The 27,043-nt window shown below is 43.1% G+C and overlaps 1 protein-coding gene and 1 long non-coding RNA gene across 2 annotated transcripts in view; both read left to right on the forward strand.

The window, feature by feature from the left end:
* Window positions 1–21,614, forward strand: part of LOC134483571 (disks large homolog 5-like) — a 46,720-nt gene extending 25,106 nt beyond the window's left edge. Inside the window, exon 3 of the mRNA XM_063278809.1 lies at window positions 20,878–21,614. Within this exon, the coding sequence (XP_063134879.1) occupies window positions 20,878–21,025 (148 nt within the window). The 3' untranslated portion in view covers window positions 21,026–21,614. The remainder of the gene's footprint in view (window positions 1–20,877) is intronic.
* A 16-nt stretch (window positions 21,615–21,630) lies between these two features.
* On the forward strand, window positions 21,631–23,040 carry LOC134483573 (uncharacterized). Its single transcript, XR_010060380.1, has 3 exons — window positions 21,631–21,820; window positions 22,541–22,645; window positions 22,763–23,040. It is a non-coding gene; the product is annotated as an uncharacterized LOC134483573 (long non-coding RNA).
* The last annotated feature ends 4,003 nt before the right edge of the window (window positions 23,041–27,043 follow it).

A 27,043-nucleotide genomic window follows, 5' to 3' on the forward strand; every position in this document is an offset into this window, starting at 1 on the left:
AATGTGGGACCTGTCACCTAAGGGTGCTGCCAGGAGATGATAGCGTTCAGTCACCTTCCTAGCAAGTACAAACACTCTCCACAAACGCACAGCACCTAGAACCTTGCAAAGCTGCCACCTGTCAAGGGCTTTCCAATTGTACACTGGGAACTCATGCTCCAGTGACTTTATCCCTGAATTCTTCACTCACATCACAAGTTCAGATTTTCAACAGGCGGAATCAGAGAGTCCATTTCCAAACTCACTCCTCAGTAAGGGTCAGGTTCTGAATCTCCTCTATATGGGAGATGAGGTTTAGAACAAGGTCCTTTGTTTGGAGCAATGCATACCTCTTGCTCATGGATCCACCTGTCACATAAAGGAGGCGATCTGTCAGCTCATTTCTCTCCTTGGTAGTTAGCTCCAGTTCTCTATTCAGCCTCTCCTCTTCCTCGTTGGCCTGCACCTTGTTTAGGATATTTTCAGGGGATGACATCTGTCTGCAGGCCTCTGTAGGTAGAAGAATACAAGTGAACCCGCATGGGGCGAATGCATAGAGCATACACAGACCACAGTGAGGTCCAAACAGGAGAACATGCTTGGAAGCCAGTGTCACTGCAAGGAGTTTGGTCTATATGTAAGAGGCCTCCTAAGTGGATCACAGTTCCCCCACTACTATATAGAGACCAAGAGATGTAAGCAGCCAGGTGTTCCCTATGCCCGCCCACACAGGCTTACAAGTACCAGAGAGATGCCTTCTCCAGGATTATTATCAGGTACGCAGGCTACAACCTGGTTTCAGGACCCTCACCCCTCTGGTTTCAGAAGTCAGATCATCAATTCAGCATCCACAATGACTTGATTGATCAGGGATACTCAGATATCCTACACTGTTACTCTAGTCCAATAACTTTGCATTAAAATGTCATGTAGGGGGAGGACATGGTCAACAGACTTATTAATTACCCCTACTGAAATGACAAATGCCCCAGAAGTGTCAGTAGGTTACAGGCTCTTTCTCTACCTGCCCCACATAGTTTGGCTACTGTAGAAAAATATCTTCCACACAGAACCTCTAATATATGAAGGTAAGAGTGGCCCCGTCAGCCAGAGGTAGTCAGAGGAGTTCTAAGAATATAAGGTCATGTCAGGAGCACAATTCTCTCCCTCTTACTACTGTCAGATAGTCACTGAATTTAAAGAAGCAATGAAAGTGAAGTACATTGATGCCCTGTATAATTCAGAAAAGTTATACCCTCCATGATTCCTGATGGTGTTATTATATCAATTTAACATACCGAATGCACTGTAAAAGTAAAGACTAGAAGTTCACCCAATAATAGCATAGGCAGTGCCATATCCTCCATGTGGTTATGGAGAAACTAATGATGTGAAAACCTTGACTTTCAGGAATTGTGATAATCATGGAATTCAGTATCTGTGGAGATGTTCCAGTGGTTGTGGCCCATTGTTATAAAGGCCAGCGGAAGACCCCCACACACACCCCTGACAGGAAGCTCAACATACACTGCCCAGAACTTACTCCACATTCCCCATGTCCTGTGTCCATCATTACCTTTAGGTTTCATTTGCTTCACTCTAGACTCTTCTCTAACAACATCAACTCTCCCAAAGCGCCTACAAAGACGGGCAAACATGTCTGTGGATATATCCTTTGGACACTAAGAGAAAAAGTAGGGAATTGGTTGTCACAACGATACTGGTGACATCACAGGGATTCCAAGGTCTCTCTAGGAGACAATAGAATGTCCACGAAGGGACGGCTGATGTCATGGATAACAGACTTTGCCTCCCTGCTAATGTTCTGCCTGTACTGAGCAAAAGCTGATGGACCCTTTTCAGGGGACTTCCCTGTGGCATAGCCACTGAGCACCACATGCTTCCAAAGCCAAATTTGGCTCTAGGCTTGATTGGAAAAACCTAAGTCATTGCTATGTATCTAAGTGAGTGCTTCCTCCCCAATCCCTGCACAGAAATGTTTCATCCTACCTCAAATTCTCCTCAGTCAGCAATATTACCCATTAAAGATTACTGAGAAATCACACCAGTTCCTATAAGTAGCCAAAGAGGTCTCCTGTCTCATCATGTGCAGGTGCATGAAATCACACCCAGAAATAGCCTGTAGGGTAGGTTGCGATGTGGGTGTGTGTTATAGGTACAACCTGAAGCTTTGTGCTTAACATTTGACAGTTGCCACCAGATTCCTTAGGAGAAAGAATTGCACTCATTATGGTCCTGGCAACATTGTGGTGATCTGTTAGGAGAGGAAACTGAAATATTGGATCCACCAGTGAATACACCCTCAGGCTGAGTGTGGGGCTCTCCTCTTTGCACTTAAGTTACCAAAGTAGGATTGCTTACAGGCCTCTCTAAGCTATAACGTGTGATTTCATCTGAAAAATAAAATAGTCAGCAGATGTGGGGGGTGCAGCCAAAGGAGTAGGACAAGCCTAGAGACATAACTCAGTGGACAGAGTAAGAAACAAGCATCTTCACTCCTGTTTCATGGATCACCCCACAAAACACAAAAGCATGTATCGTACTAAAAACAAAAACCAAGTTATTTTATTGGATGCACACACTAATACTGTTTACAGTATTAGTAGCAAAGCTCAGATTTTGGGGGCAGATGCATGACTTGAACTATCTTCCTCACAACATATAAAGCAAAAAGTAAATAAATAAATAAATAAATAAATAAATAAATAAATAAATAAGAAAAAAACAGAAAAATAATAAAACACAAAAAGCACAAGCCTCTCATGTGAAGTTACAGAAGAGTGATCCAGTGGTCACTTCTGACCAGGCCATTTTAGCTATGACGGTGCATAGTGACCCTTAATTTGATGGGTCCTATATAAAGCTTTGTGCAATATTGTCATTTTAACAAACCTCATCCAGAACATACATAACGACACAGGATATGATTGCCATGTCCTTGCTGTGTATCAAGTTATTTTTCTGTGTCCTTGATTGTCAGGCATATTACACCAACAATCTGAGATGGCTGGTAGACTTGGAAGAAAGTGGATATGAAAGATCCCCGTTTGATATCAGAACAGCCATTTCGTAAGCATGAGAATCTTTTAAGCTGGCCCTCGCTTAGCCCCTAGACGTTAGACAATAGACCAGAAAGTACAGAAAGCACATTCCCACCCACTCTCTAGGAAGCTGCCCGACCATAAGAACAGAGGGTATAGAACATATTTACTGCAGGGCAATTACAAGACAGGAAACATCTCTGGGAAGCTGACTGACCACTATAGAAGTGAGATATCCTTGGTACTGAATGCAGCTGTGCTATAGGCTGACATCACTATAGCCTTGTCCTGGGAACTCCAGAACAGAAACACCTGCCAAGACAGATATACTTGATCCTTGTCCTGGGAACCCCAGGATAAGAAAACATATATCAAGTCAGAAATCCTTCCTACTGAAATAGCTACATTGATGTGGTTACGGCCTTATCCCCAGGACGAGAAACATCTGCCTAGTTATTCTTGGCACCGAAATAGCTGAGCTAATGAAACTGTGTGATCATAAATGACGGTTTAAGCTGTACATTTCTGTTGTTTGAGGCTCCTTACATCCCTCCTCGTGAGGACCGTGTCGAGCCCCAGTGCATTGGTATCCCAAAGTAAACCTCTTGTTTTTACATCAAGACTGAGTCCTGTGTGTTCATGGGGTGGTGATTGTCCTCAGGACTGGAGCGAGAGTCTCCTCTGTCTGAGGGTCTTTCAGATAAAGCTATAGTTGTGGGTTACACACCTCAATTCTCATTGGCTAATGCTGTCCTCACAGTCCTTGGAGGCCCCTTTGTAAGACTACCTTTTGGAAAGTAGAAGCAGCTTTATTTGAGCTCAAAGTGAACCTGACGAGCAACGTAGAGAACAAGATGGGGTAATTGAGAACCTGTCTAAAACCAGCACAGAAACCCACCCTTCATTCAAAGCATCATCTACCAATTCTTGAATTTTTACCATTCTCTACCAACCAGTCTTTCATTCAGGAAAGGTAGAAAAAAACTGGAAATGATCTTTTTATTCTAAGGATCTTGATCTGTCTTTCCTTTGGTCCACGTTAAGAACAAATGAAATGGGTATCACCATCTGAACAACTTAGTATCACCTACTCAGCATTTCTAGCCTAATACTGTGCCTATGGTAATCTCAAGCTTCCCTGAGTGTTGCTGCCCCAGCAAGAAGAATGAAGAACTGAGGTCAAACCCCACTGAACCTTTCAAGGTTTTAGAAGAAAGCCATCAGAGATACTGCACTTCTTTGTCCTTAGATTAAATCAAGATGATACAACGTGAATCTATTGGGATATTCAACCATACATCTTCCTCACAACCCCACCTATCTGAGTTCATTGCTTGGCAGAATTCATGCACCACCATCCTAGATATTTCTTGATTGATTGCTGCCAAGGGCCAGATTTCCTTTTTTTGTTTTTTGTAGAATTGGGTGTAGTCAATCATAGTTGCCCTCTGTAAGAAATGACAAATATCTATAATAACTGACCACACTGGACTTGTGTATACAAGTACAGTAGTGGAAAATTCAGCATAACTGAGGAGTGGGAAATCACCACTGTGTCCTGGCCTTTCTCTGCCCATATCACAGCTCACAGGCAGCTGGGGCAAACCTTGAGTTCCTCTGTAGAAACAGAGTGATGTTGAATGGACACTGAGCAGGCAGAGCAACACAGCTGAGGCAACTCAATTCCAGCAATAAATGCATTATTTGTTTCCCATCTTAACAGCTCCTTTTGAGGACTTGTCCCCACACCTAGCTTAAACACAGCAATTTTCATACATGCCAGCCTGCTATTTCATATTGTTGCTGTAATACGCCTCCACATCATAGATTTCAAAAAAGAAAGAAAATAAACCTGACACTGAGAAGGGTGATGCGTGTCACCATCTAGTGTGTTAGCGGCCCAGGTATGGTCACAAATAACCAGGACACAGGGGATGCAAAGCAAAGGCAGATGCAACTGCATGCAGCTGCAAGCTTATTAACCCTTATACAGGCATGAATATGCATTACCTCACATTCCCTTTTGGAAAGATATAATAAGATCGTTATTCCCATGATACCAGGAACGACCGAGGCAAGACTAGGCAAAGAAGTGAGACTAAGCAAAGGCTTCTTCTTAAAATATCTGTATAGCAAATCACCCCTCTTCCTAGTATCACAATATACTTGTCATAACCCAGAGAGCATGAGAGCCGCTTCCACAAAAAACGGACACAGTACAGCATAGTGTGAGGTAAAGTGAGAAAAACATTTTCTTCTCAAGGGCGGCATTGCAGCCCCTGCTTGCATCTCTCAGCCGTCTTTCCTTGATCCTGTCTGGGAAGTGTCTCTCAGTGACTCCTCAATTTCTCTCTTTGTCCTTTTGTTTTAAAAGTAACACTTTCTATAACATAGCTAAATGTCCTTGAAGGGGTTTAATCATGCAAAAAGAAAGCAATATAATATATAATGTATGCAACCTTTAATGAGTGTATCTATTTTCTTAGGGGTATTATTCAGATACCTTCCCAGATCTGGATTTAACTTTGGTAATTGTTATCTGTCTACAAAATCAACAATATCGAATAAATATTCCAGTTTTCTGGCATAAAGTCCTCGGGAGTAAGAACTAATGATTTTGGAATTTGCTCGGTGTCTATTGTTATGTCCCTCATTTCATTTCTGATTTTTAATTCATGTATTGTCTCTCTTGTGCATTGTTAGTTTGAGGAAGGGGTTGTCTCTATTGTGGATCTTCTCAAAAAAAAAAAAGAGGAAGAAAAGACAGCTCTTGCTTTCCTTGACTTTGTATTTTTCTCTTTGTTTCTAAAGGCTTGATTTCAACCCTGAGTTTATTTCCTTTCATCAGATCCTACCAGACTCTCTATGGGATGAGGCTTTGCCTCCTCTTGGTAACAGCAGCATGGAATAAATGAAGCTTCTGCTGATCTCTGTTGTGGTGTTGCACATCACAATCTCACCGAAAACCATGCAGAGCCTTGTTTAGGCTCTATTAAAGCGGCCCACTAATTCAGTGTTCCCTGCAAGGTGCCATGGAACAGTAGTAACATAATTCTGCATGCACATCGACAGGTTTCTCCACAGTCTTATGGGTCATTTGATAATAATTTATAGTGAGTTCATGGATGAACACACACACACACACACACACACACACACACACACTTTACTGACATGGTGCATATTCTTTGCACACCAAAAATAAAGTGAGCGTTACTGAAAATGCACCAATAATGGAATCGAAGGAGGGAGCTGTGGGGAAGCTGGGGCTTAGAGTTACTTAAAAGACCCGATGCACATTCTCCTTCTATTGGAGGAGAAACTGGATAGACAATGTGGTTCTTTATTTTCTTTCTCTAGAGCACACAGGACTAGGGTGGCAGCTAGGGCTTTGAGCGTGTTTGGCAGGTATTGTAGCACTGAATTAAATCCTAGGGCTGGAACCCTATTAATCATCTACAACAATTACAGGGCAGGCTGGATGACGACACTCAGCTGACATTGTGGACATCTCAAGACAGTCACTGGACAATGGCTGACACACTTGTCTGAAGACTGGAAATGTTTCTCGATCTTGGAGAGGAAAGAAGGACCCTCCAACTACACTGTCCGCTAAGGAATTTATTCAGGTGAGGGATGACAGGGACTGTTTTGTCTCACGTCACACATGTCAGTAGAAAATATCCTAGGTATTGGATGCCGCTGTTAGCATTAACAGAACAAAGCACATAGTGTTGGGAAGGATAATAAATTATGAGTCGGATTAGAAAACCCCAAACCTCTTCCAGGTTCTAGGAGAGCAAAAAAAAATACCATGAAATACAGCATTAATAGGATAGTTTGGTTAAATCTAGTTACTAGTTTCTATTGTGATACATATTGTCAGTGCCTGCGCCAACAGTGTGTGAATATCGGGTGTAGGTTTGTGGGGTTGAAAGAAAACACGTACACGGGTCACCCCTTTTTAGCGAGTGCCACCAAGGCTTTACTGAGATCTCCTTATATACCAGAGGCAAAAGCCGTGGAAAAACAACAAGGCAGGTGAAAATCCCTACCAGGAAAATAGGACAAGTCTGTGTGGTGAAAGTTCCAGCCCAATCAGGGGCATAAACAGCTTCTTAAAAACAAGAAGCAGGAAAGCTCAGTGGGGAGGAAGGGTGCCATGGAAAATCCCAGCCCCAAATCAGGGGCTAAGAGCAGCTGTCAAAGGTGTACACAATTTCTTGCTATAGCAGGCTGAAAGGCTCAGGGAGCGGGGAGGGAAACACCAAGGTAGGGCCCAACAGGAGCCTTCAATGGTGGCTCTAATGTTTCACTTTCCTATGCCAACTGGCCTCCACACTGTTTCTAGCACCATAATGATTTCAAGTCTTCCTCCTAAGGAATTTTGTGGCAACCGTTGAATGCTAAGCACAAGGCTTCATGAGTGTTCCCCTAACACACACCCATGTTGCAACCTTCCATGCAGGCTATTTCTTGATGTGATTTCAAGCACCTGTACATAATAAGACAGGAGAACATTTTGAGTGCATATTCAAACTGGTATTATTTCTCAGGAATTTTTAATGGCTAATATTGGTGAAGGAGGATAATTTGAGTTAGGATGAGACATTTTTGAGCAGGATTTGGAAGGAAACATTCATTTTGATGCATAGGAATTACTAAGGTTTTTATAATCAAGCCTTGAGCAAAATTTGGCTTTGGAGAAGGAGATGCTCAGTGGCTCTGCCCCAGGAAAGTCTCCTGGAAAGGGGACCTCTGCTTATGCTCAGTACAGGGAGAACATTAGCAGGGAGGCAAAGTCTGCTCCCCATGACATCTGCTGTCCCTTCTTGGACATTCTATTGTCTCCTAGAGAGTTCTTGGCGTCCTCTGTCACCAATGTTGTAGTGACAACCAGTGCCCTAGTTTCTCTCAGTCCGAGTCTGGCAGATACATCCTAAGACATGTTTTCCAGTCTTAGAAGTGTTTTGGGAGGGGGGATGTCGATTGTGCAGAGACTAGGGTGAAGGAGTCTGACCTTTCGTCTCAAAGAAATGATGGACAAAGGAAGTGGTTCTGGGGAATGTGGAGTAAGTTCTGGGCAGTGTCTTTTGAGCTTTCTGTGGAGGCGGGGGGGGGGAGGGAAGGGATGATGGGGGTCCTGCAAGCTTAAGCTGACCTTTCTAGCAATTGGCCACAACAACTGGAGCATCTGCAAAGGAATTGAATTTCCATGAATATCACAATTCCTGAAGGTCATGGATTTCAGAACATTAATTTTCCCATCCCCAAAGAAAGGATATGGTAAGGCCAATGCTACTATTCTGTGAACTTCTGGCCTTTACTTTTAAAGTTGATTCGTGGCTTGTTTTTTGTTTGTTTATTTATTTATTTAGTTGGTAATATTATTTATTGCCAAAGTCAAACACCTGGTTACATCCTGGGACCCACATGACAGAAGGAGAGAAATGGCTCCTGAAAGTTGTTTGGTCATGTGCTGCACACACACACACACACACACACACACACACACACATACACAGACACTCATACTCATACTCTCACTCATACACACACAAACTTTAAAGCAATAGTAATTTTTCTTAGAGTCTGATATAATTGGTTCTAATACAAGGACAGCCTGAGTGTAGTTACTATATAATTAAATAGTACTCATGCTCTCAGGCAAAGAGTTTAAAGTTTATAGGTACCTAATAAAGTAGCATTGGGACATATAAAGAACATTTAAATGTTCAGCAGAAATACAAAGAACAACTAATTTAATTTGTTAAAAGTGAAAGCTTATACAATTCTGAAGGTTTTTATACTGGTTTTATTATACGTGTAACTATGAAAAGAAAACATACATACTTGATCAATGAAATGAGGAAGAGTGATTTAATGAACAGAAAAATGGATGGTACTTCAAAATTTCCATGATTACATATTATCTATTTAATTCCCTCCACAATAGCAAGAAACAGACATTATTATTTACTTAAACCGAGAAAATATTAATTGTTTGGCCTGCTTTTCTGAGCTTCCTTAAGGTATAGTTAATTGACAGAGCTGTGGTTTAAAATTAGGGTCCATATTCTTCTGTTTAAATGTGTGCCTTTTCTTTCTATTTTTTTTCTCCATCTTTATTAAATTGGGTATATCTTATTTACATTTCAATTGTTATTACCTTTCTGGGTTTCCAGGCAAACATCCCCCTAACCCCTCCCCCTCCCCTTCTCTATGGGTGTTCCCCTCCCCATCCTCCCCCCATTACCACCCTCCCCCCAACAAGCCCCTTCACTGGGGGTTCAGTCTTGGCAGGACCAAGGGCTTCCCTTTTATTTCTAGTGGGTGCTGCTCTCCCTGCTCCATGGGAAGTGGATGGGGGGAACGCCGGGGCCTGAGGTGAGTTGGAACTGGGGTAGAAAGGCATAGGGCCTCCTAGGTGAGAATGCCAAACCACCACTGCTGCTGCAGCCACCATGGAGAAGCCCTTGTTCCTGCTGCAGGGAGGAGAGTCTGGTGCCCACAAGATGGCTGAAGGGGAGCTGAGAGTGGACAGCTTCATCACCTGCCTGCTGGAGGTATGAGGATATCGTCCGGGAAAAATTGTGCAGATGACTGGAGCAGAAGTCCGAGGGCTGTGTATCATGTCTCGTGAAATCTTTCTTAGCCAGCCAACAGCTGTGAACACAGGTTTCTTTTGGAGAGCAGGCCTGTGCAGGCCCAGAACCTAGGTGGGACAATTCAAGCTACCCTTTTTCCATGGCCAATCTCAGATCATATTCAGAAAGTATTTCTTGGGCTAAAGAGATGGCTTAGCGGTTAAGAGCACTGACAGCTCTTCCAGAGGTCCTGAGTTCAAATCCCAGCCACCACATGGTGGCTCACAACCATCTGTAATGAGATATGATACCCTCTTCTGGTGTGTCTGAAGACAGTCACGGTGTACTTGTATATAATAAATAAATAAATAAATCTTTAAAAAAAAGAGTATTTCTTCCAGGTGATGGATTTCCAATTTATGGAATTGAACTAACTTACTGATGGTGGAAGTGACACAGAGAGTTAAAGTACAGAAGGAATAATCCAGAATGTCCACCAACAGTTGCTGTCACACCAGGGCTTTTAAAAGCTCAGCTGCTAGAGAAGCAATGTAGTCTTTGGTTATTCTCAAGCTTAGGTATTCTAGTCATTATAAGCTGACCATGACACAAAAAGAGTCATCTATATCAAAATAGAGAATAGTAACTAGATTCACACCACACTATCACATTACTACTGTATTTGAGGTTCTCATTTAATATCTAAGACCTGGAAAAGGCCTGGGTCTTGCTACACATACTTATAATTTATGTCCCCATTGTCAGCTGAGATTCTTCATGCAGCCTGGGGTCAAGGAGGTCATCCCACAAAGCAGAAAACACCCATCTCAGATAAACATGTATAGTTTATTGAATCCAAAATATCCATGAATTTCAGGACACAATTAAATGTTGAAACCTAAGGATAATAGATAGAGAAGAGAATTAAGATTTCTAGTTCATAGATCCAGTAAACACCTTCAACAAATCATAGCAGCAAACTTCCATAAGGTAAAGAAAGAAAAGGCCATAAAGTTACAACAAGCCTACAGAACATCAAACTAATTGTACCAGAAAAATTCCACCATTCACATAATAATTAAAACGCTAAATGCACAGATCAAGAAAGAACATTAAAAGGGGTAAGGTATAAATATCTAGTAACAAATAAATTCAGACGTATCTGAATTACACCAGACTTCTCAACAGAGATTCTAAAAGTCAGAAAATCTTGGGCAGATGTAATGCAGACACAGGCTCCTATATCCAGCATAATCCTCAATCACCATAAAAGGAAGAACCAGGATATTTCATGACAAAACCAAATTTAAAGAATTCTTTTCTGTAAGAAAGCACAACAGAGGCTAATAGGAGGAAAACTCCAAGACAATGAACTAAACTATACCCAAGAAAAACCAAGAAATTAATCTTCTCTCAATAATTTAAAAAAAGAGAAGCACACAAACATAAATTCACCTATAACCAGAAAAAGAAGAGAATGCCGCAATCATTGGCTTTAATATCTGAACAGATCTTCTTTCCCTAATCCCCAAGCTCCCAGGGGCCAAACTGCCAGACAAAGTGTATGCAAGGATGCTCTATGGTTCAAGGTGAGGCCTGTAGCCCCACCAAAGGCAGATCCTAGAGGTGTGAGGTGGGAATGGATATGTGTGGGTGCAGGAGCACTGTCACATAGGCAAAGCTGAGCAGAAATGGGATGTAAATTTGATGAGGGGAGTCTGGAAAGCAGGACAACAGTTGAAATGTAAATAAATAAAATAACCGATTAATAAAAAATAGCCAAAAATAAAATAACAAGTAAAAAGGTAAATGAAAATTAAACCAAACCAACCGAACAAACAAACAAAAACCCCTGTAGTGTATTGGCCTAATTCTGCTTGTATTTTAATGCTAATTTGTGGAACTCAGGACTGGTTAACCCCAAATAACTGACCCTGCTCCCAGTTAACTGTGATTAATAAGAAGACAACAGCCAACAGCTGCACAGCAGACAGATGGGGGAGGGGAGCTTTGAGGGCTTTGCTAGAGAGGATCATGAGGAGGGAAGAAGGAAGAAGCTGCCAGAGAATAAAGGAAGAACGTGTGTGATGGAGAGGAGAGAGGAAGAGGACAGCAGCTATGGTTAAGGGAGAGGAGAGCCTGGTCCTGAGGGCTGTCCAAGGGGAACAAAGAGCAGCCAAGATGCTACACAGTCAGTAAGAGCAGCTCTCAGGCGAGCAGAGATCACCAGAGACCCCAAACCAACAAGCTACGCAAGCATAACTCCATCCATACTCCCTCTCAATATCCCATGTCCTCCATGGGTCTGGCCTCAGCGTGTGTCCTGCGTCAGCACATGTGTCTGTCTCAGCTGACATCATTCTGCCCATCAGCCTGAGGCCAAGGAAACAGTGAGAAACTACACAGCCCATCAGAGGGGTTTTTGCTGTGGTTCTATGAAGTCCCAGCAAATGCAGCTCAACTACAGAATGCAAAGCAGACCAATGCATGTGTGTCCTTAGTGCAGAACCCTTCATCACGTGTCCTTTCACATGCGTGCTTTAGCAGAACATCCTTTTACCTGCGTCTGCCTCAGTGAAACATTCCTTCACACATCTGCCTTAGCCTTTCAACTGTGTCCGCTTCAGGGAACCACTCCTTCAGGTGTAGAATTTCTCAAGATTAGCAAACTGCATACTGAACATTCAGAACAAAACAAGGTGTGTGGTCAGCATGTCCTTGAGCCAAGTCCCTTCTCCTTGTCAGTGTCGGCAGGCGTGTTACAGCAACAATATGAAATGGCTGGCAGGCATGGAACAAAATGGCAAAGCTATTCTGGGGGATGTCACACCATACCAGTCACCCGCTCAGCTGAATTTTTAAGTTTTGATGTTACAAGTGAATATACTTGACCTTCAAATGCTGAGAGAGCCCATTATAATATGAACTATATAATCTAGGCCAAGACCGCCTCTAGGGCAAAGGCCCTCAGCCTGGGGGTCGTGACCCACACGGGGTCTCCTATCAGATAGTTTACACTACAATAAAGATTCATTACAGTAGCAAATTTACAGTTGTGAAGTAGCGACAAAATAATTTTGTAGTTGGGGTCCCCACAGCATGAGGAACTGTTCTAAAGGGTTGAGGCCATAGGAAGGTTGAGAAACACTGCTCTAGGAAATTATGTTTTCTTTCTCTTTCATATTTTTCAGACAGAATCTCAAACTGTAGCTGAAATTGGCTTGGCTTGGAACACGTGTGTAGTTCATGCTGGCATCAGACTTATGGCAATTCTCCTGCTTCAGCCTCCTACTCAGGAGCCTACCAGGGTGAGATCACAACCACGGGTAATGGGATTGCTGTTCTTGGATGTCAACTTGAGTGTACCTGGAATTAACTAATGCCAAATGGCTTGACGCCCTGTGAGGGGGATCTCTCTCTCTCTCTCTCTCTCTCTCTCTCTCTCTCTCCTTCCGTCTTTCTTTTTTCGTCTCTTCAACCCCCTCCTCTTGGTCCTCCTCCTCTTCTTTGTTTTTTTTGAGACAGGGTTTCCCTGTGTAGCTCTGGCTGTCCTGGAATTCATTTTGTAGACCAGGCTGGCCTTGAACTCAGTGATCCACCTGCCTCTACCTCCTGGATGCTGAGGCTAAAGGCATAAGCACCATTGTATTTTTTTTCTTAATTAAATTTTCTGAAGCAAGAAGACCTACTTGTAATCCAAATCTTGGAGATCAGAAGATAAATCTTTAATTCAGATCTTTTGAGATGGAAAGGCCCACCTCTAATCTGACCACACCTTTTTTCTTTTTATTTTTTTCATCTTTATTAACTTGAGTATTTCTTATTTACATTTCGATTGTTATTACCCTTCCCGATTTCCAGGCCAACATCCCTCAACCCTTTCCCCTCCCCTTCTATGTGTGTGTTCCCCTCCCCATCCTTCCCCCATTAGCGCCCTCCCCCTAACAATCATGTTCACTGGGGGTTCAGTCTTGGCAGGACCAAGGGTTTCCCCTTCTGCTGGTGATCTTACTAGGCTATGCATTGCTACGTATGCAGTTGGAGTCCAGGGTCAGTCCACGTATAGTCTTTGGGTAGTGGCTTAGTCCCTGGAAGCTCTGGTTGGTTGGAATTGTTGTTCATATGGGGTCTTAACCCCCTTCAAGCTCTTCCAGTCCTTTCTCTGATTACTTCAACGGGGGCACCGTTCTCAGTTCAGTGGTTTAATGATGGCATTCAGCTACGTATTTGCCGTATTCTGGCTGTGTCTCTCAGGAGAGATCTACATCCAGTTCCTGTCGGCTTGTACTTCTTTGCTTCATCCATCTTATCTAATATCTGTATAGGTATGGGCCACATGTGGGGCAGGCTCTGCATCGGTGTTCCTTCTGCCTCTGTTCTAAACTTTGCCTCCCTATTCCCTGCCAAGGGTATTCTTGTTCCCCTTTTAAAGAAGGAGTGAAGCATGAGCGTTTTGGTCATCCTTCTTGAGTTTCATGTGTTCTGTGCATCTAGGGTAATTCGAGCATTTGGGCTAATTCCACTTATCAATGAGTGCATACCATGTGTGTTTTTCTGTGATTGGGTTAGCTCACTCAGGATGATATTTTCCAGTTCCATCCATTTGCCTATGAATTTCATAAACTCGTTGTTTTTGATAGCTGAGTAATATTCCATTGTGTAGATGTACCACATTTTCTGTATCCATTCCTCTGTTGAAGGGCATCTGGGTTCTTTCCAGCTTCTGGCTATTATAAATAAGGCTGCTATGAACATAGTGGAGCATGTGTCTTTGTTATATGTTGGGGCATCTTTTGGGAATATGCCCAAGAGAGGTATAGCTGGGTCCTCAGGTAGTTCAATGTCCAATTTTCTGAGGAATCTCCAGACTGATTTCCAGAATGGTTGTACCAGTCTGCAATCCCACCAACAATGGAGGAGTTTTCCTCTTTCTCTACATCCTTGCCAGGATCTGCTGTAACCTGAGTTTTTGATCTTAGCCATTCTGACTGGTGTGAGGTGAAATCTCAGGGTTGTTTTGATTTGCATTTCCCTTGTGACTAAAGATGTTGAGCATTTCTTTCGGTGTTTCTCAGCCATTCGGCATTCCTCAGCTGTGAATTCTTTGTTTAGCTCTTAGCCCCATTTTTTAAATAGTGTTATTTGTTCCCTGAGGTCTAACTTCTTGAGTTCTTTGTATATTTTGGATATAAGCCCTCTATCTGTTGTAGGATTGGTAAAGATCTTTACCCAATCCGTTGGTTTTTGTTTGGACCACACCTTCTGCTGGATCATATCAAGGACATGGAAAAAGGAAGTTTGCTTTATTAATTTTCCTTCTTCTTCAGGATTCCTGCATGTACTGAAGACCAGCTGAAATATCCAGCCTTATGGACAAAACCGTTGAGGTCCTGGAGTTGCCCCATAAACCACACAAACTCTGACCTCACTTAGACAGGAATGGTTTATTAAATGCCCACCCTAAGACTGATCATCAGAGATGTAGCTGTGAATTTGTCACGCTAGGACCCTGGATATTTTCTATGTCAGTTTATAAAGACTAAAATGTGAGCTCATAGGCAGGTGCTGGAAGGGCTGTCTGGTTGTCAGCCCTGACTCAAGCCATTTTAGACAACAAAGGTTCATACTGACTTTTTATCTGTTTAAAGATTTATTTATTTATATATAAGTATACTGTAGCTGTCTGCAGACACACCAGAAGAGGGCATCAGGTCTCATTACAGATGGTTGTGAGCCACCACGTTGTTGCTGGGATTTGAACTCAGGACCTCCGGAAGAGCAGTCAGTGCTCTTAACCATGGAGCCATCTCTGCAGCCCTCATATTGACCTTTAATTTTATTGGTCCTACATGAAGCTTATAATTATGAAATTTAAGATTAAGAAACCTCACAACATAAAGAAATTCCTTCCAGTGGTTCCGGAATGGGTGGGTGGGGGAGCACCCTCGAGGAGGCTGGGGAAGGGGGTGGAATGCAGGGTTATTGTAGGGGAAACTGGAAAGGGGCTTAACATTTGAAATCCAAATAAACAAAATAACCAATAAAAAAAACATACACAAGTTATGTGATCATTCCTGACCCTGCTCTGAGTTAAATTATTTTCAGACAACCATGACAGGCAGACTTATTACGGCAAGAATATGAACTATCTGGCAGGCATGGAACAAAATGGCTACAGCTATGCTAGGGGGATTGGCTTCAACAGGGGCAACTACTGCGTTTTAGACCTTCCATTCCTTGTTGAATTAGCTGTACCACAGCCTATAAACCATTCTAATAAATTTTCTTTCTCTATATACAGTCATTCTAGGAGGGATGATTGGTTATGCATTGTTAAATGCAATACTGATCACGAAACCCCATCACTTTCACAGCAATATGCAAGTGTAAGTAAGTTACTGAACAATTGAACAGAAATTAAAATTTACTGCATTTATTGCATGTGTCAGAAGGCATAGGGAACACCTGGCTGCGTACATCTCTTGGTCTCTATAGAGTAGTGTGTGAACTGAGACCCACTGAGGAGGTCTCTTAAGCGAAGACCAAACTCCTTGCAGTGACACTGGATTCCAGGCTTGTTGTTTAGGCCTCACTGTGGTCTATGTACACTCTATGCATTCTCCCCATGCAGGTTCACATGGACTGAACTCAGAAAGCTGGGGTTGGCAGAAAGATGCATGTTTAAATAGCCCACCAGGTTCACATTGTGTCAATGTGATTTAATCTAAGGACAAAGAAGTGGAGTTTCTCTGATGGCTTTCTTCTAACCCCTTGAAAGGATCACTGGGGTGTGGCCTCAGTACTTCATACTTCTTGCTGGGTCAGCAACACTCAGGGAAGTTTGAGATTGCCATAGGCACTGTATTAGGCTAGATATACTGAGTAGATGATACTAAGATGTTCAGATGGTCATACCCATTTGCATGAGTTCTTAATGAGCACCTAAGGAAAGAGAGATCAAGGTCTTCAGAATAGGAAGATCATTTCCAGTTCTTTTCTACAATTCCAGTCTGAAAGACTGGTAGGGAGAGAATGGTAGATAATCAAGAATTCATAGATGATGCTTTGAAGGAAGTGTGAGTTTCTGTGCTGGTTTAGACAGGGTCTCAAGTATCCCATGTTGCCCTCTTCCTACCTGGCCAGGTTCACTTTGAGCTCAGATAAACCTGCTTCTACTTTCCAGTAGACAGTCTTACAAGAGTGGCCTCCAGGGACTGTGAGAACAGCATTAGCCTTTGACAGTTGAGGTGTTTAACCCACAACTATAGTTTTAGCCACTTTGTTCCATGTCTACCAGCTATTTCAGATTGTTGCTGTCTATGCTTGACAATCACGGACACAGAAAAATAACCTGATAGAGAGCAAGGACATAGTGATCACATCCTTTCCTGTTCTGTATGTTCTGGATGAGGCTTGTTAAAATTCCAATATTGCAGAAAGCTTTATATAGGACCCATCACCTTAAGCATCACTGTGCACTGTTCTATCTAAAATGGCCTAATCAGAACTGACCACCAGATCAAACTTCCTGCAATCCTCATATGAGAAGCTTGAGCTTTTTGTTTTGACTTTTTTCTTTCTTTCTTATTTTTTGCTGTATAAGTTGAGAGGAAGATATTTGGGGCCATGGATCTGCCCCCAAAATCTGGGGTATGGATCTGATCAATCAGTGTTGGTGTGTGCACTCAATACAGTATCCATTTTTTACTGTGACAGATGCTTTTGTGTTTGTGGGGAAGCCCATGACCCAGAGCACAAGTACTGGGTCATTGCTCTATCCACGTAGTGATGTGTATAGCCTCGTCCTACACCTTTATGTGCACCCCCTATATCTCTTGACTATTTTATTTTTCTGATACAAGCTCAGCTTCTGATAGAAGGCCTGTCAGCAGTGCTCCTTTGGCGACATTGGCGCAGAAAGGAGAACCCCACAAGCAGCATGAGGTTCCCTTCATTGGTGGCTCCAATATTGCATTTTCCTCTGCCAACTGGTCTCCACACTGTTCCTAGCACCAAAAAGACTTCAACTCTTTCAACTAAGGAATTTTCTGGCAATTGTCGATTGCTAAGCACATGACTTCATGAGTGTTCCCCTAATACACACGCATGTTGTAACCTACCATGCAGACTATTTCCTGATGTGATTTAAAGCACCCGTACATAATGAGACAGGAGAACTTTTGACTGCATATTCAAGCTGGTGTGAAATCTCAGGAAGTTTTAATGGCTAACATTGTGAATGAGGACAATTTGTGTTAGGATGAGACATTTTTGTGCAAGATATGGAAGGAAACATTCATTTAGATGCATAGGAATTACTAAGGTTTTTATAATCAAGCCTTGAGGAAAATTTGGCTTTGGAAGCAGGAGATGCTCAGTGGCTCTGCCCCAGGAAAGGCTCCTGGAAAGGGCACCTCAGCTTATGCTCAGTACAGGGAGAACATTAGCAGGGGGGCAAAGTCTGCTCCCCATGACATCAGCTGTCCCTTCTTGGACATTCTATTGTCTCCTAGAGAGTTCTGGCATCCTCTGTGATGTCACCAGTGTTGTAGTGACAACCAGTGCCCTAGTTTCTCTCAGTCTGAGTCTGGCGGTTACAAGCTAAGACATGTTTTCCCGTCTTCGCAAGCGTTTTGGGAGGGGGAATGTCGATTCTGGAGAGACTAAAGTGAAGGAGTCTAGCCTTTCGTCTCAAAGTAATGATGGACAAGGCAGCACTTCTGGGGAATGTTGAGTAAGTTCTGGGCAGTGTATTTTGAGCTTCCTACCGGGGGCCTGCAGGCTTAAGCTGACCTTTCTAGCAATGGGCCACAACAACTGGAGCATCTGAAAAGGAATTGAATTTCCATGAATATCACAATTACTTAAAGTCAAGGATTTCAGAACTTTAGTTTCCCCATCCCCACTGGGAGAATATGGTAAGGCCAATGCTATTATTCTGTGAACTTCTGGTCTTTACTTTTCAGTTCATTTGTTCTGTTACATTGATATAATAACACCATCAGTAGTCGTGGAGGGTCCACCTTTTCTGAGTTTAGACAGGGCAGCAATGTATTTCACTATCATTGCTTCTTTAAATACAGTGGATATCTGACAGTAGTAACAGTGAGAGATTGTGCTCCAGGCAATAACCTTATGTTCTTAGACCTTCTCTGATTTCTTCTAACTGGCAGGGTCATCGTTTGCTTTATATATTAGAGGTTGTATGTTACAAAAATTTTTTTTCAATACCAAAACTATTTGGAACGTGTAGACCAAGATTCAGCCTGTAACCTATTCCCACTTCTGGGGCATTTGGTATTTCACATAGGGACACTGATAAGTCTGTTGAACATATCCTCCCTGGAAATGTGTTTTAAATCCATGTTCCTAAAATACCAAAAGTATTTGGAACATGTGGACCAAGATTCATCCTGTAACCTATTGGAACTTCTCGGGCATTTGGTATTTCAAGTAGGGGAACTGATAAGTCTGTTGACCATGTCCTCCATGGAAATGTGTTTTTAATCCAAAGTTGTTGGGCTAGAGTATCAGGGTAGGACATCTGAGTGTCTCAAATCACTCAAGTCTTGTGGATGGTGAATTTATCATCTGAGTTCGAACCCACACGGGTGAGGGTCCTGAAACCAAGCTGTACCCTGGTCAGTTGATGATAATCCTGGAGAAGCCATCTCCATGGTACATGTAAGCACGTGATGTCCGGCATAGGGAACACCTGGCTGCTTACGTCTCTTGGTGTCTATAGAGTAGTGGGAGAACTGAGATCCACTGAGGAGGCCTCTTAAGCATAGACCAATCGCCTAGCAGTGACACTGGGTTCCAGGCTTGTTCTCCTGTTTAGGCCTAACTGTGGTCTATGTACACTCTATGCATTCTCCCCACGCAGGTTCACTTGTGTTCTTCTACCTACAGACGCTGGGAGAGAAACATCATCCCCTGGCACTGAACTAAGCGAGAATCAGGCCATGAAGGAAAAGGAGAGGCTGATTAAAGAGCTGCAGCTCATTACTGAGGAGAGAAATGACCTGAGAGATCGCCTGAGGTTTCTGACAGAGAGATCCATGAAGAACAGGTATGAATCACTCCAAATGCTCTTGTTTCATTCCTGGGACTGCAAGGTCACCTTCATCTTATCCTATTAAGGTTTTGGGTTCTAGAAAGCTGTGCCTCCCTAACCACCCTGTGCTAAACCTCACCTCCCATATAGAGGAGATTCAGAACCTTGACCCTTCCTGAGGAGCGAGATGGAAAATGGACTCATCTGCTTCCATTTATTGAAAAGCAGATCTTGTGGTCTGAATGAAGAATTCGGGGATAAAGTCAGGGAGAGTGAGTGTCTAGTGTGCATTTGCAAAGCACTTGACAGATGGTGGCTTTGCAAGATTGTAATTGCAGTGAGTTTATGGTGAGTCTCTGTACTTGCTAGGCAGGGGACTGAGTGCTGGAAGATCCACGCAGCAGCCTGAGGGGCCTGGTACCAAACTGTTCATCTCAATGCTTGACTAGAAGGTCACAGGCTCAGGCTGTTTGTTATTGTCTGTGTGTCTTGCCCTCTGAGACAGCAATGGTGGATGCATTTCTCCTGGTTTTCACAGTACTCTCTGTTTCCATATTTCTCTTTCTCTTTCTCTGACTCTGTTTTTACATTTCTCTTTTTTGTGGGTATTTCTCAGTCTGTGAGTCTGTATGTGCATACATCCAAATGCATATGGACAACTTTTATATGTTTATATTTCCCTCCACACTTGGAATCTAGGGGTCTATGTCTTGGCCTGAGTATTTACCTGTAACACTTTCATGGTGAAGTGAATGCTTTGTTCTGGGAGCCCCACTGTCAACAGCACAGTTCTTTGCCTATGTGGCCACAATTGTCTGTTTATTTGTATTCCTTGTGCAGATTATAATTTTGTGTTGATATAAGGTCTGTTATCAAAACAGGAGAAAAGAAATCACCGGTTTCTGGGTGTGTTGGGTGGGGAACATGGAGAGGTGCGGCCTAGGCTCTTGATAGCTCAACTGGCTTGACTGCAGATTTCCTCTTGATTGAACAAAGGGAGCCAGGGAAGCCTCCATCTGGATGCCGAGATTCTGGTGTCCTGGACGCAGAAAAACACGTTTCTGAAGCTGAAGAAGATCCAATATGTAGAATTCAGAAGGTGTCCTTCCAGGACTGGTTTAGTACAGGACGCACCCTGAGTTCATATATTCCTAAATGCTGATGTTCATTGGATTCTATCATTTGGGGCCAGGCCACACTTCAGGCCAAATCCATATTATGAAGACCTGGAGAGAATGGAGGAGGCAGTCATGTCAATTCTGCACAACTTAGAGATGGAGAACACTGAAATCCATGAGAACAACCATAAGCTGCAGAAGGAGATTACCTTCTCTAGGTAAGTCCTGGTCAGAAAGGCTATCACCTGTGGAATGGCCATTTCTGACTTTCTTTGTTCTGGATTGGACGGTCTTCAGCTCTGGTTCTATCTCGTGCTGTTTACACATCAGTGTGCCAGGGTCATTAGGACTCAGTTTTCAGTTCCATAAAAGACTGTTACTCATCCCAGGATTGTCTAGGCATCTTCAGAAGGCTCTAGATAGAACAGCACTGATTGAAGTCAGCAGAAGGTTATTAGGCTGACCTGGACCTATGGTGTCATACCAGGTTTTACAAAACTCAGTGTGTGGACCACATGGTTAGCATGATCTTCTCTTGGTTCTACTGACCTCCTTTGAGGGTGTTGGCCCACTACTAATTGATGTTGCCCCCATGCATTGGGCTTTCATGGATAGTTGTAGATCCATGTTCTTTTTGAGAGATGTGGACACTAATTGGTGCTCGGGCCAAACAAATAATTTATTCTTCCCGGAATTTACTCTTTGTGGTTTGTGCAGCAGCCTTATATGTATCGAAATGAATTCTATTAAGTCTTCATGGGTATCTGGGTCCTGGTGGAGTTAGTGGCACTCGGGAGTGGGAATGGGAGAAAGGGGCAGCATGATCTTACTATGCAGACTGTATTTCCAGAAACCTGCTCAGCCAGCTCCTGATGGAGAACACATGTAGGAAGAAGTTGGTCCCACTGAAGCAGGAGAGCAAGGAGGTACATCTTGATTGTGCACTGAACCAGAAATATTTGGTTGACTTCAACAAGAAAGATAAAGACCAGCAACGTCCAGACCCAGCATCATCTGGTAGGGTTGAGCAGCTGTGTTAGCTTAAAAATATCTGCTAAAGTTTGACAATTTGATACATCTTTGCTCTCTCCTACCACCTTTCTAATTTACACTCACAACCAGCCAACCACCTCATGTAATGGAATTGTTCATTGCTCTGCCTATGCACAAGTATTCTGGGAAGCCAACCACTTTTCAGAAACTGAATTATTTTGCAAGTATAAAGTCTGCTCTTTTTGAAGCTCCAGTATAGAAATGGTGACAGATTAATAACATACCTCATTATTGCATATCCACGTGATAGATTGGATGCTCTGTAGAGTTTTGAACAAGTTCTTGGTTCTTTGACAAAGGACACTCTGTGGTCATGTGACTTCTTGTGTAGGAAGCACCTTTGCGGGATAAGAACAAAGTGCAAATGTCAAATTAGAACTTGTCATTGGTTTTAACCTTGGTGACATATGGACATCTACTTTCTTCCTGCAACCCAATGAGGTTCCTTCCATTGCCCTGTTCTTGGTTTGCACTGGTATAAGTCTGGGTCCCATATTGGCAGCCCACATTACTTTGAGGCTCTCTGGAGATTTTGCCCTTCCCAAAGAGTTAGCAACAATGATATCAGTTAAAAGGTCCATGTTGACTGTCCAATAGAACTGAGATGGTAGAAGGCAGCCTTCCGACAGCTGCCTTGCATTTCACCACCAAATCAGTGTCTGAAAAACTGCCTTCCTCTCCCAGGTCTCAGAAAGTGCAAGAGAGCTGGAATTGGACACACACCAGTAAGAGAGCTTCCTGAAGAATAAGTTGCTTTCTCAGGAGTCCCTGATGAAAACATCCTGAATGGTAACCAATTTTTTGGATGAGTATTCTTCCTCAGAGTTAATTTGTCATTGCTTAGAGACCCTCAATTTATATAACACTAAGCCAGCCTGACTGATTGAGGTCTTACTTTCTTCTCAGAAAACAGCACTTGAGAGACAACTTGGGGGACCTCCTTTCATTATGTGTGCAAGAGGAGAAACAGCAATACATCTGTGCTTCCAAATGTTCGTTAAGAATGTGATGTTTAGAAATATTTTTGTTATGATTTTAATTGAAATTTTCTTTTTGTTGTTTCATATTTATATGTTCTTGTTACTGTTTTTATCTTTTCAAATATTTTTAAATATTTTAATTTATTTGTTTTAATCCTGTTTTGTTGTAAAAATGAATTCCTTATGAATAAAAATTGAATTCTATCTCTTGTCTCTTAAGACCATCATTCTAACTCAAGGGTTCTGTCCCCTCCTGTGGACTTAGAACGGACAGCTACAGATGGATCTCTGCATGTTCCATGGATCCTGGGCTAATAAGTGAATTCAAAGTCACCAAGGGGTACCCAGTGTGACAGTGTCTTTTGTGTGGATAATGTGGCTGTTTCTCCGACACACACTTTATGAAGTAATCACTGACATGCTTTACCCAATTGTTAGGGTCCATGTGGTTCTTCTGAGAGAGCAGCAGATGCTCTACCCTGTGAGTCATCACCACAGCTCCTGCAGATGCTTTTGTCCTTCCACATCATATACTGTATTAGGTGGACAAGATCACCTCCAATTAAATAGAGAGATCTCAGGAGATGTGTATTCACAGGAAATTTACTGAGCTGTGCATGCTCAACGTGTTAGCTAGCCAGCCATCCCTACAGGGCTCTGGTGTTCCCACTCCTCATTGTGGGTCAGGATCATCCTCCAGCACCACTTAGTGTCCATATTAGAGCAGATCTTTCACCTATTATCAATGATAACCATATGTATTCTGCACATCTTACAAAATACAGAATAGAAATTAGCTTCCTGTTGGCCAGATTGGCATAATGAGTTTTTTGATTGTTAGCATGAAAATTATTTTAATCTAAGCAGTTTAGGGAAGAACCTCAAGGACACCCATAGTGAATGCAGCCTGCAGCTGTGAACACAGGTTTCTGTTGGAGAGCAGGCCTGTGCAGGCCCAGAACCTAGGTGGGACAGTTCAAGCTACCCTTTTTCCATGGCCAATCTGGGATCATATTGAGAATGTATTTTTTCCAGGTGACTGATTTCCAATTTATGGAATTAAACTAAATTACTGAGAGTGGAGGTGACTCAGAGAGTTAAAGTACAAAAGACCAATCCAGAATGTCCACAAAAGCTTGCTGTCACCCCAGGGCTTTTAAAAGCTCAGCAGCTAGAGAAGCAATGTAGTATTTGGTTATTCTCATGCTTGGGTCTAGTCATTCATTATAGGCTGACCATGACACAAAAAGAGTCATCTGTGTCACAATAGAAGCTAGTTGTAACTAGATTCACCCCCACACTATCACATCACCACCGTATTTGAGGTTCTCAGTTACTATCTAAGAACCTGGAAGAGGCCTGGGTCTTGCTACACAAACTCATAATTTATGTCTTCATGACACTGAGTGCTTTGTTCTGTTGATGCTACCATTGGCATACAATACCTTGGATACTTTGTGCTGACATCTGTGACATGAGACAATAGTTCATGCCATCCTAACCTGCATAAACTGTCCTTAGAGTACGGTGTAGTCAGAGGGGCCTTTTTTTTCTCTCTGAATTTTCAAAATATTTCCAGTCTTCAGACAAGTCTTCAGCCATTGTCCAGTGCCTGTCTTGAGATGTCCACATTGTCTCCTGGGAGTATTCATCCAGCCTGCTCTGTAATTTTGTAGAAGATTAATAGGGTTCCAGCCCTAGGATTTAATTCAGTGTGATTGTACTTTCCAAACATGCTCAAAGCCCTACATTCCACCATAGCCTGTGTGCTTTAGAGAAAGAAAATAAAGAAACACATTGCACTTGCAATTTCTCCTCCAACAAAAGGAGAGCCTGCATAGGGCCTTTAAGTAACTCTAAGTCCCAGCTTCTGCATAACTCCCTCCATCGACTCCATTATTGGTGTATTTTCATTACTGCTCACTTTATTTTTGGAGTGCAAAGAATGTGTACCATGTCAGTAAAGTGTGTGTGTGTGTGTTTGTGAGAGAGAGAGAGAGAGAGTGAGAGAGAGAGAGAGAGAGAGAGTGAGAGAGAGAGAGAGAGAGAGTTTGTGTTTGTTTGTGTTTCTGTGCAGGTGTTTGTGTATGTTCATCCATGAACTCACTATCAATTTTCATAAAATGACTTAGAAGACTGTAATGAAAACTGTCGAGGTGCATGCAGACGTGTGTTACTAGTGTCCCACGGCACCTGGCAGGTAACACTGAAATGGTGGTCTACTATAATACAGCCTAAAAACAGGCTGTGGATGGTTTACACAGAGATTGTGACGTCATCACCACTAGAGAGAGCAGCAAAAGCTTCATTTATCACATGCCGCTGTTACCAAGATGAGGCAAAGCCTTATCCTACAGAGAGTCTGGTAGGATTTGATGGCAGGAAATAAACTTAGTACTAAAATCATTCAATTACAAACGAAGAGGATAATACAAAGAGTCATAGGAAGCAAGAGCTGTTTTTTGAGGAGATCCATAAGAGAAACAACCCCTTTCTGAAACTAAGTACACACCACAGTGTCAATACCTAAATTATCAAATCAGAAATGAAAAGGGGGATGAAGCAATAGACATGTGAGTGAATTCAACAATCATTAGGGCTTCTTCAGAGTCCTTTACTACAGAAAAGTGAAAAATCTATTTGATATTGGTAATTTTTCTACACAGATAACAAATACCAAGTTAAATCCAAATGTGGGATTTAACTCATAAGATTATTCTCATAAGAAAATAGATAGTATTTAAACGATGCCACTACAAAAATTAAAAAATATATATGAGGGCCACTAGGCTTTAATGCAGCCTTTCTACCAGACGTTTAATGACGACCTAATAACAATAGTGCTTCAATTATTCCTCTGATTTGAAAGAGAAGGAACATTGCCAAACCCCTTCTCTGAGTTTCTCTTTTTACCTAGAATTCCTGAGTCTGTTGCTTCTTCCATTGTCACCCCATCAATAGAGCTGCAGGGCGAGTCTGTCCAGCCCCAGAGGGTATCTGCCAGCTGACAGGGCTGGGTTTTGCTCTGCTTGCCCCTGCTCCTGCCCCCGCCCCTGCTCTTGCCCCTGCCCACGCCCCTGCCTCACACCCGCACTCAACATCGCCTCCGACCCATCCCACCCTCCCAGTCCCACCACCGCCCTCGACTCAGACCTGTCCCAACCCCCACCCCAGCCTGCCCTCGCCCCTACCCTGCCCCCGCCCCGACCCCCCCACACCCGTCCTCTCCTTCACACCCCCCCCGGCCTCCGCCCTCGCCGCTGCTGCTTGCCTTGCTACCATTCCGTCTTCGACACCCCTGTTGACCCCACCTCCACTGCTGCTACCTTCTCCCACTTCTTTAGCCCAAGACTTTTGAGATCCTGGCTTGCAGCGCTCTGCACTAGGAGGCTAACGGAGGTGAGGAGAGCCTAAGGGACAGACCCCAGGCCTGGCCCCAGAGACTTGTGTCTCCCCCCTCCCCCGAAGTGCTTTCCCGCAGTTCTCCATTCTGGGTTCAGTTTGTGGGGACCCCAGCAGGTGGCAGGCTTTGCTGATCCTCAGGTGTGAGTCTGGGACAGTGGTGGGACTTATGGTTGAGGGAAGTCTTTCAGGTAAATGCAGGCTTTTCTCAAACTCTTGGACCATCTGGTGCCCTCCCTGGGGTCACAGGACCTGTGGAAGTGGGGAAGCCACTTTTCACTGTCCTGTGTGACTTTCCCTGCAGAGTGAGCTCTCCTGCAGGAGGTACTCTCACATGCTTCTTTAAAAGCACCTGTTCCTCAGATCCAGATCAGTTGTGAAAACAGGCTTCTTCATGTCAGTGTGCCAGCTCCCCCTCCCAGCTCAGAGCTGCCACACCTAAGGATCTTCCAGCCCCAGTACTGGTTGGGTCTCATGGAGGAGTTAGAGCAAAGTGCCCCTTCTGAGAAGTGACTCAGAACAGAAGGTTCCTACAACCCAATGAGGTCTCTTCCAGTTGCCCTGTTCTTGGTTTGCACTGGTATAATTCTGAGTCCCATATTGGCAGCCCACATTGCTGTGAGGGTTGCTGGAGATTTTGCCCTGCCCACAGAACAGAAGATTCAGAAGAAAGGCCAGTTTGGCATAATGAATTCTTTTGATAGATGGCAACAAAATTATCTTAATCTAAGCAGTTTAGGGAGGAACCTCAAGAGCATCCATAGTGAATGCAGCCACAGCTGTGAACACACGTTTCTTTTGGAGA

The sequence above is a fragment of the Rattus norvegicus genome, chromosome 19, assembly GCF_036323735.1.
Source record: "Rattus norvegicus strain BN/NHsdMcwi chromosome 19, GRCr8, whole genome shotgun sequence".
Lineage (NCBI taxonomy): Eukaryota > Metazoa > Chordata > Mammalia > Rodentia > Muridae > Rattus > Rattus norvegicus.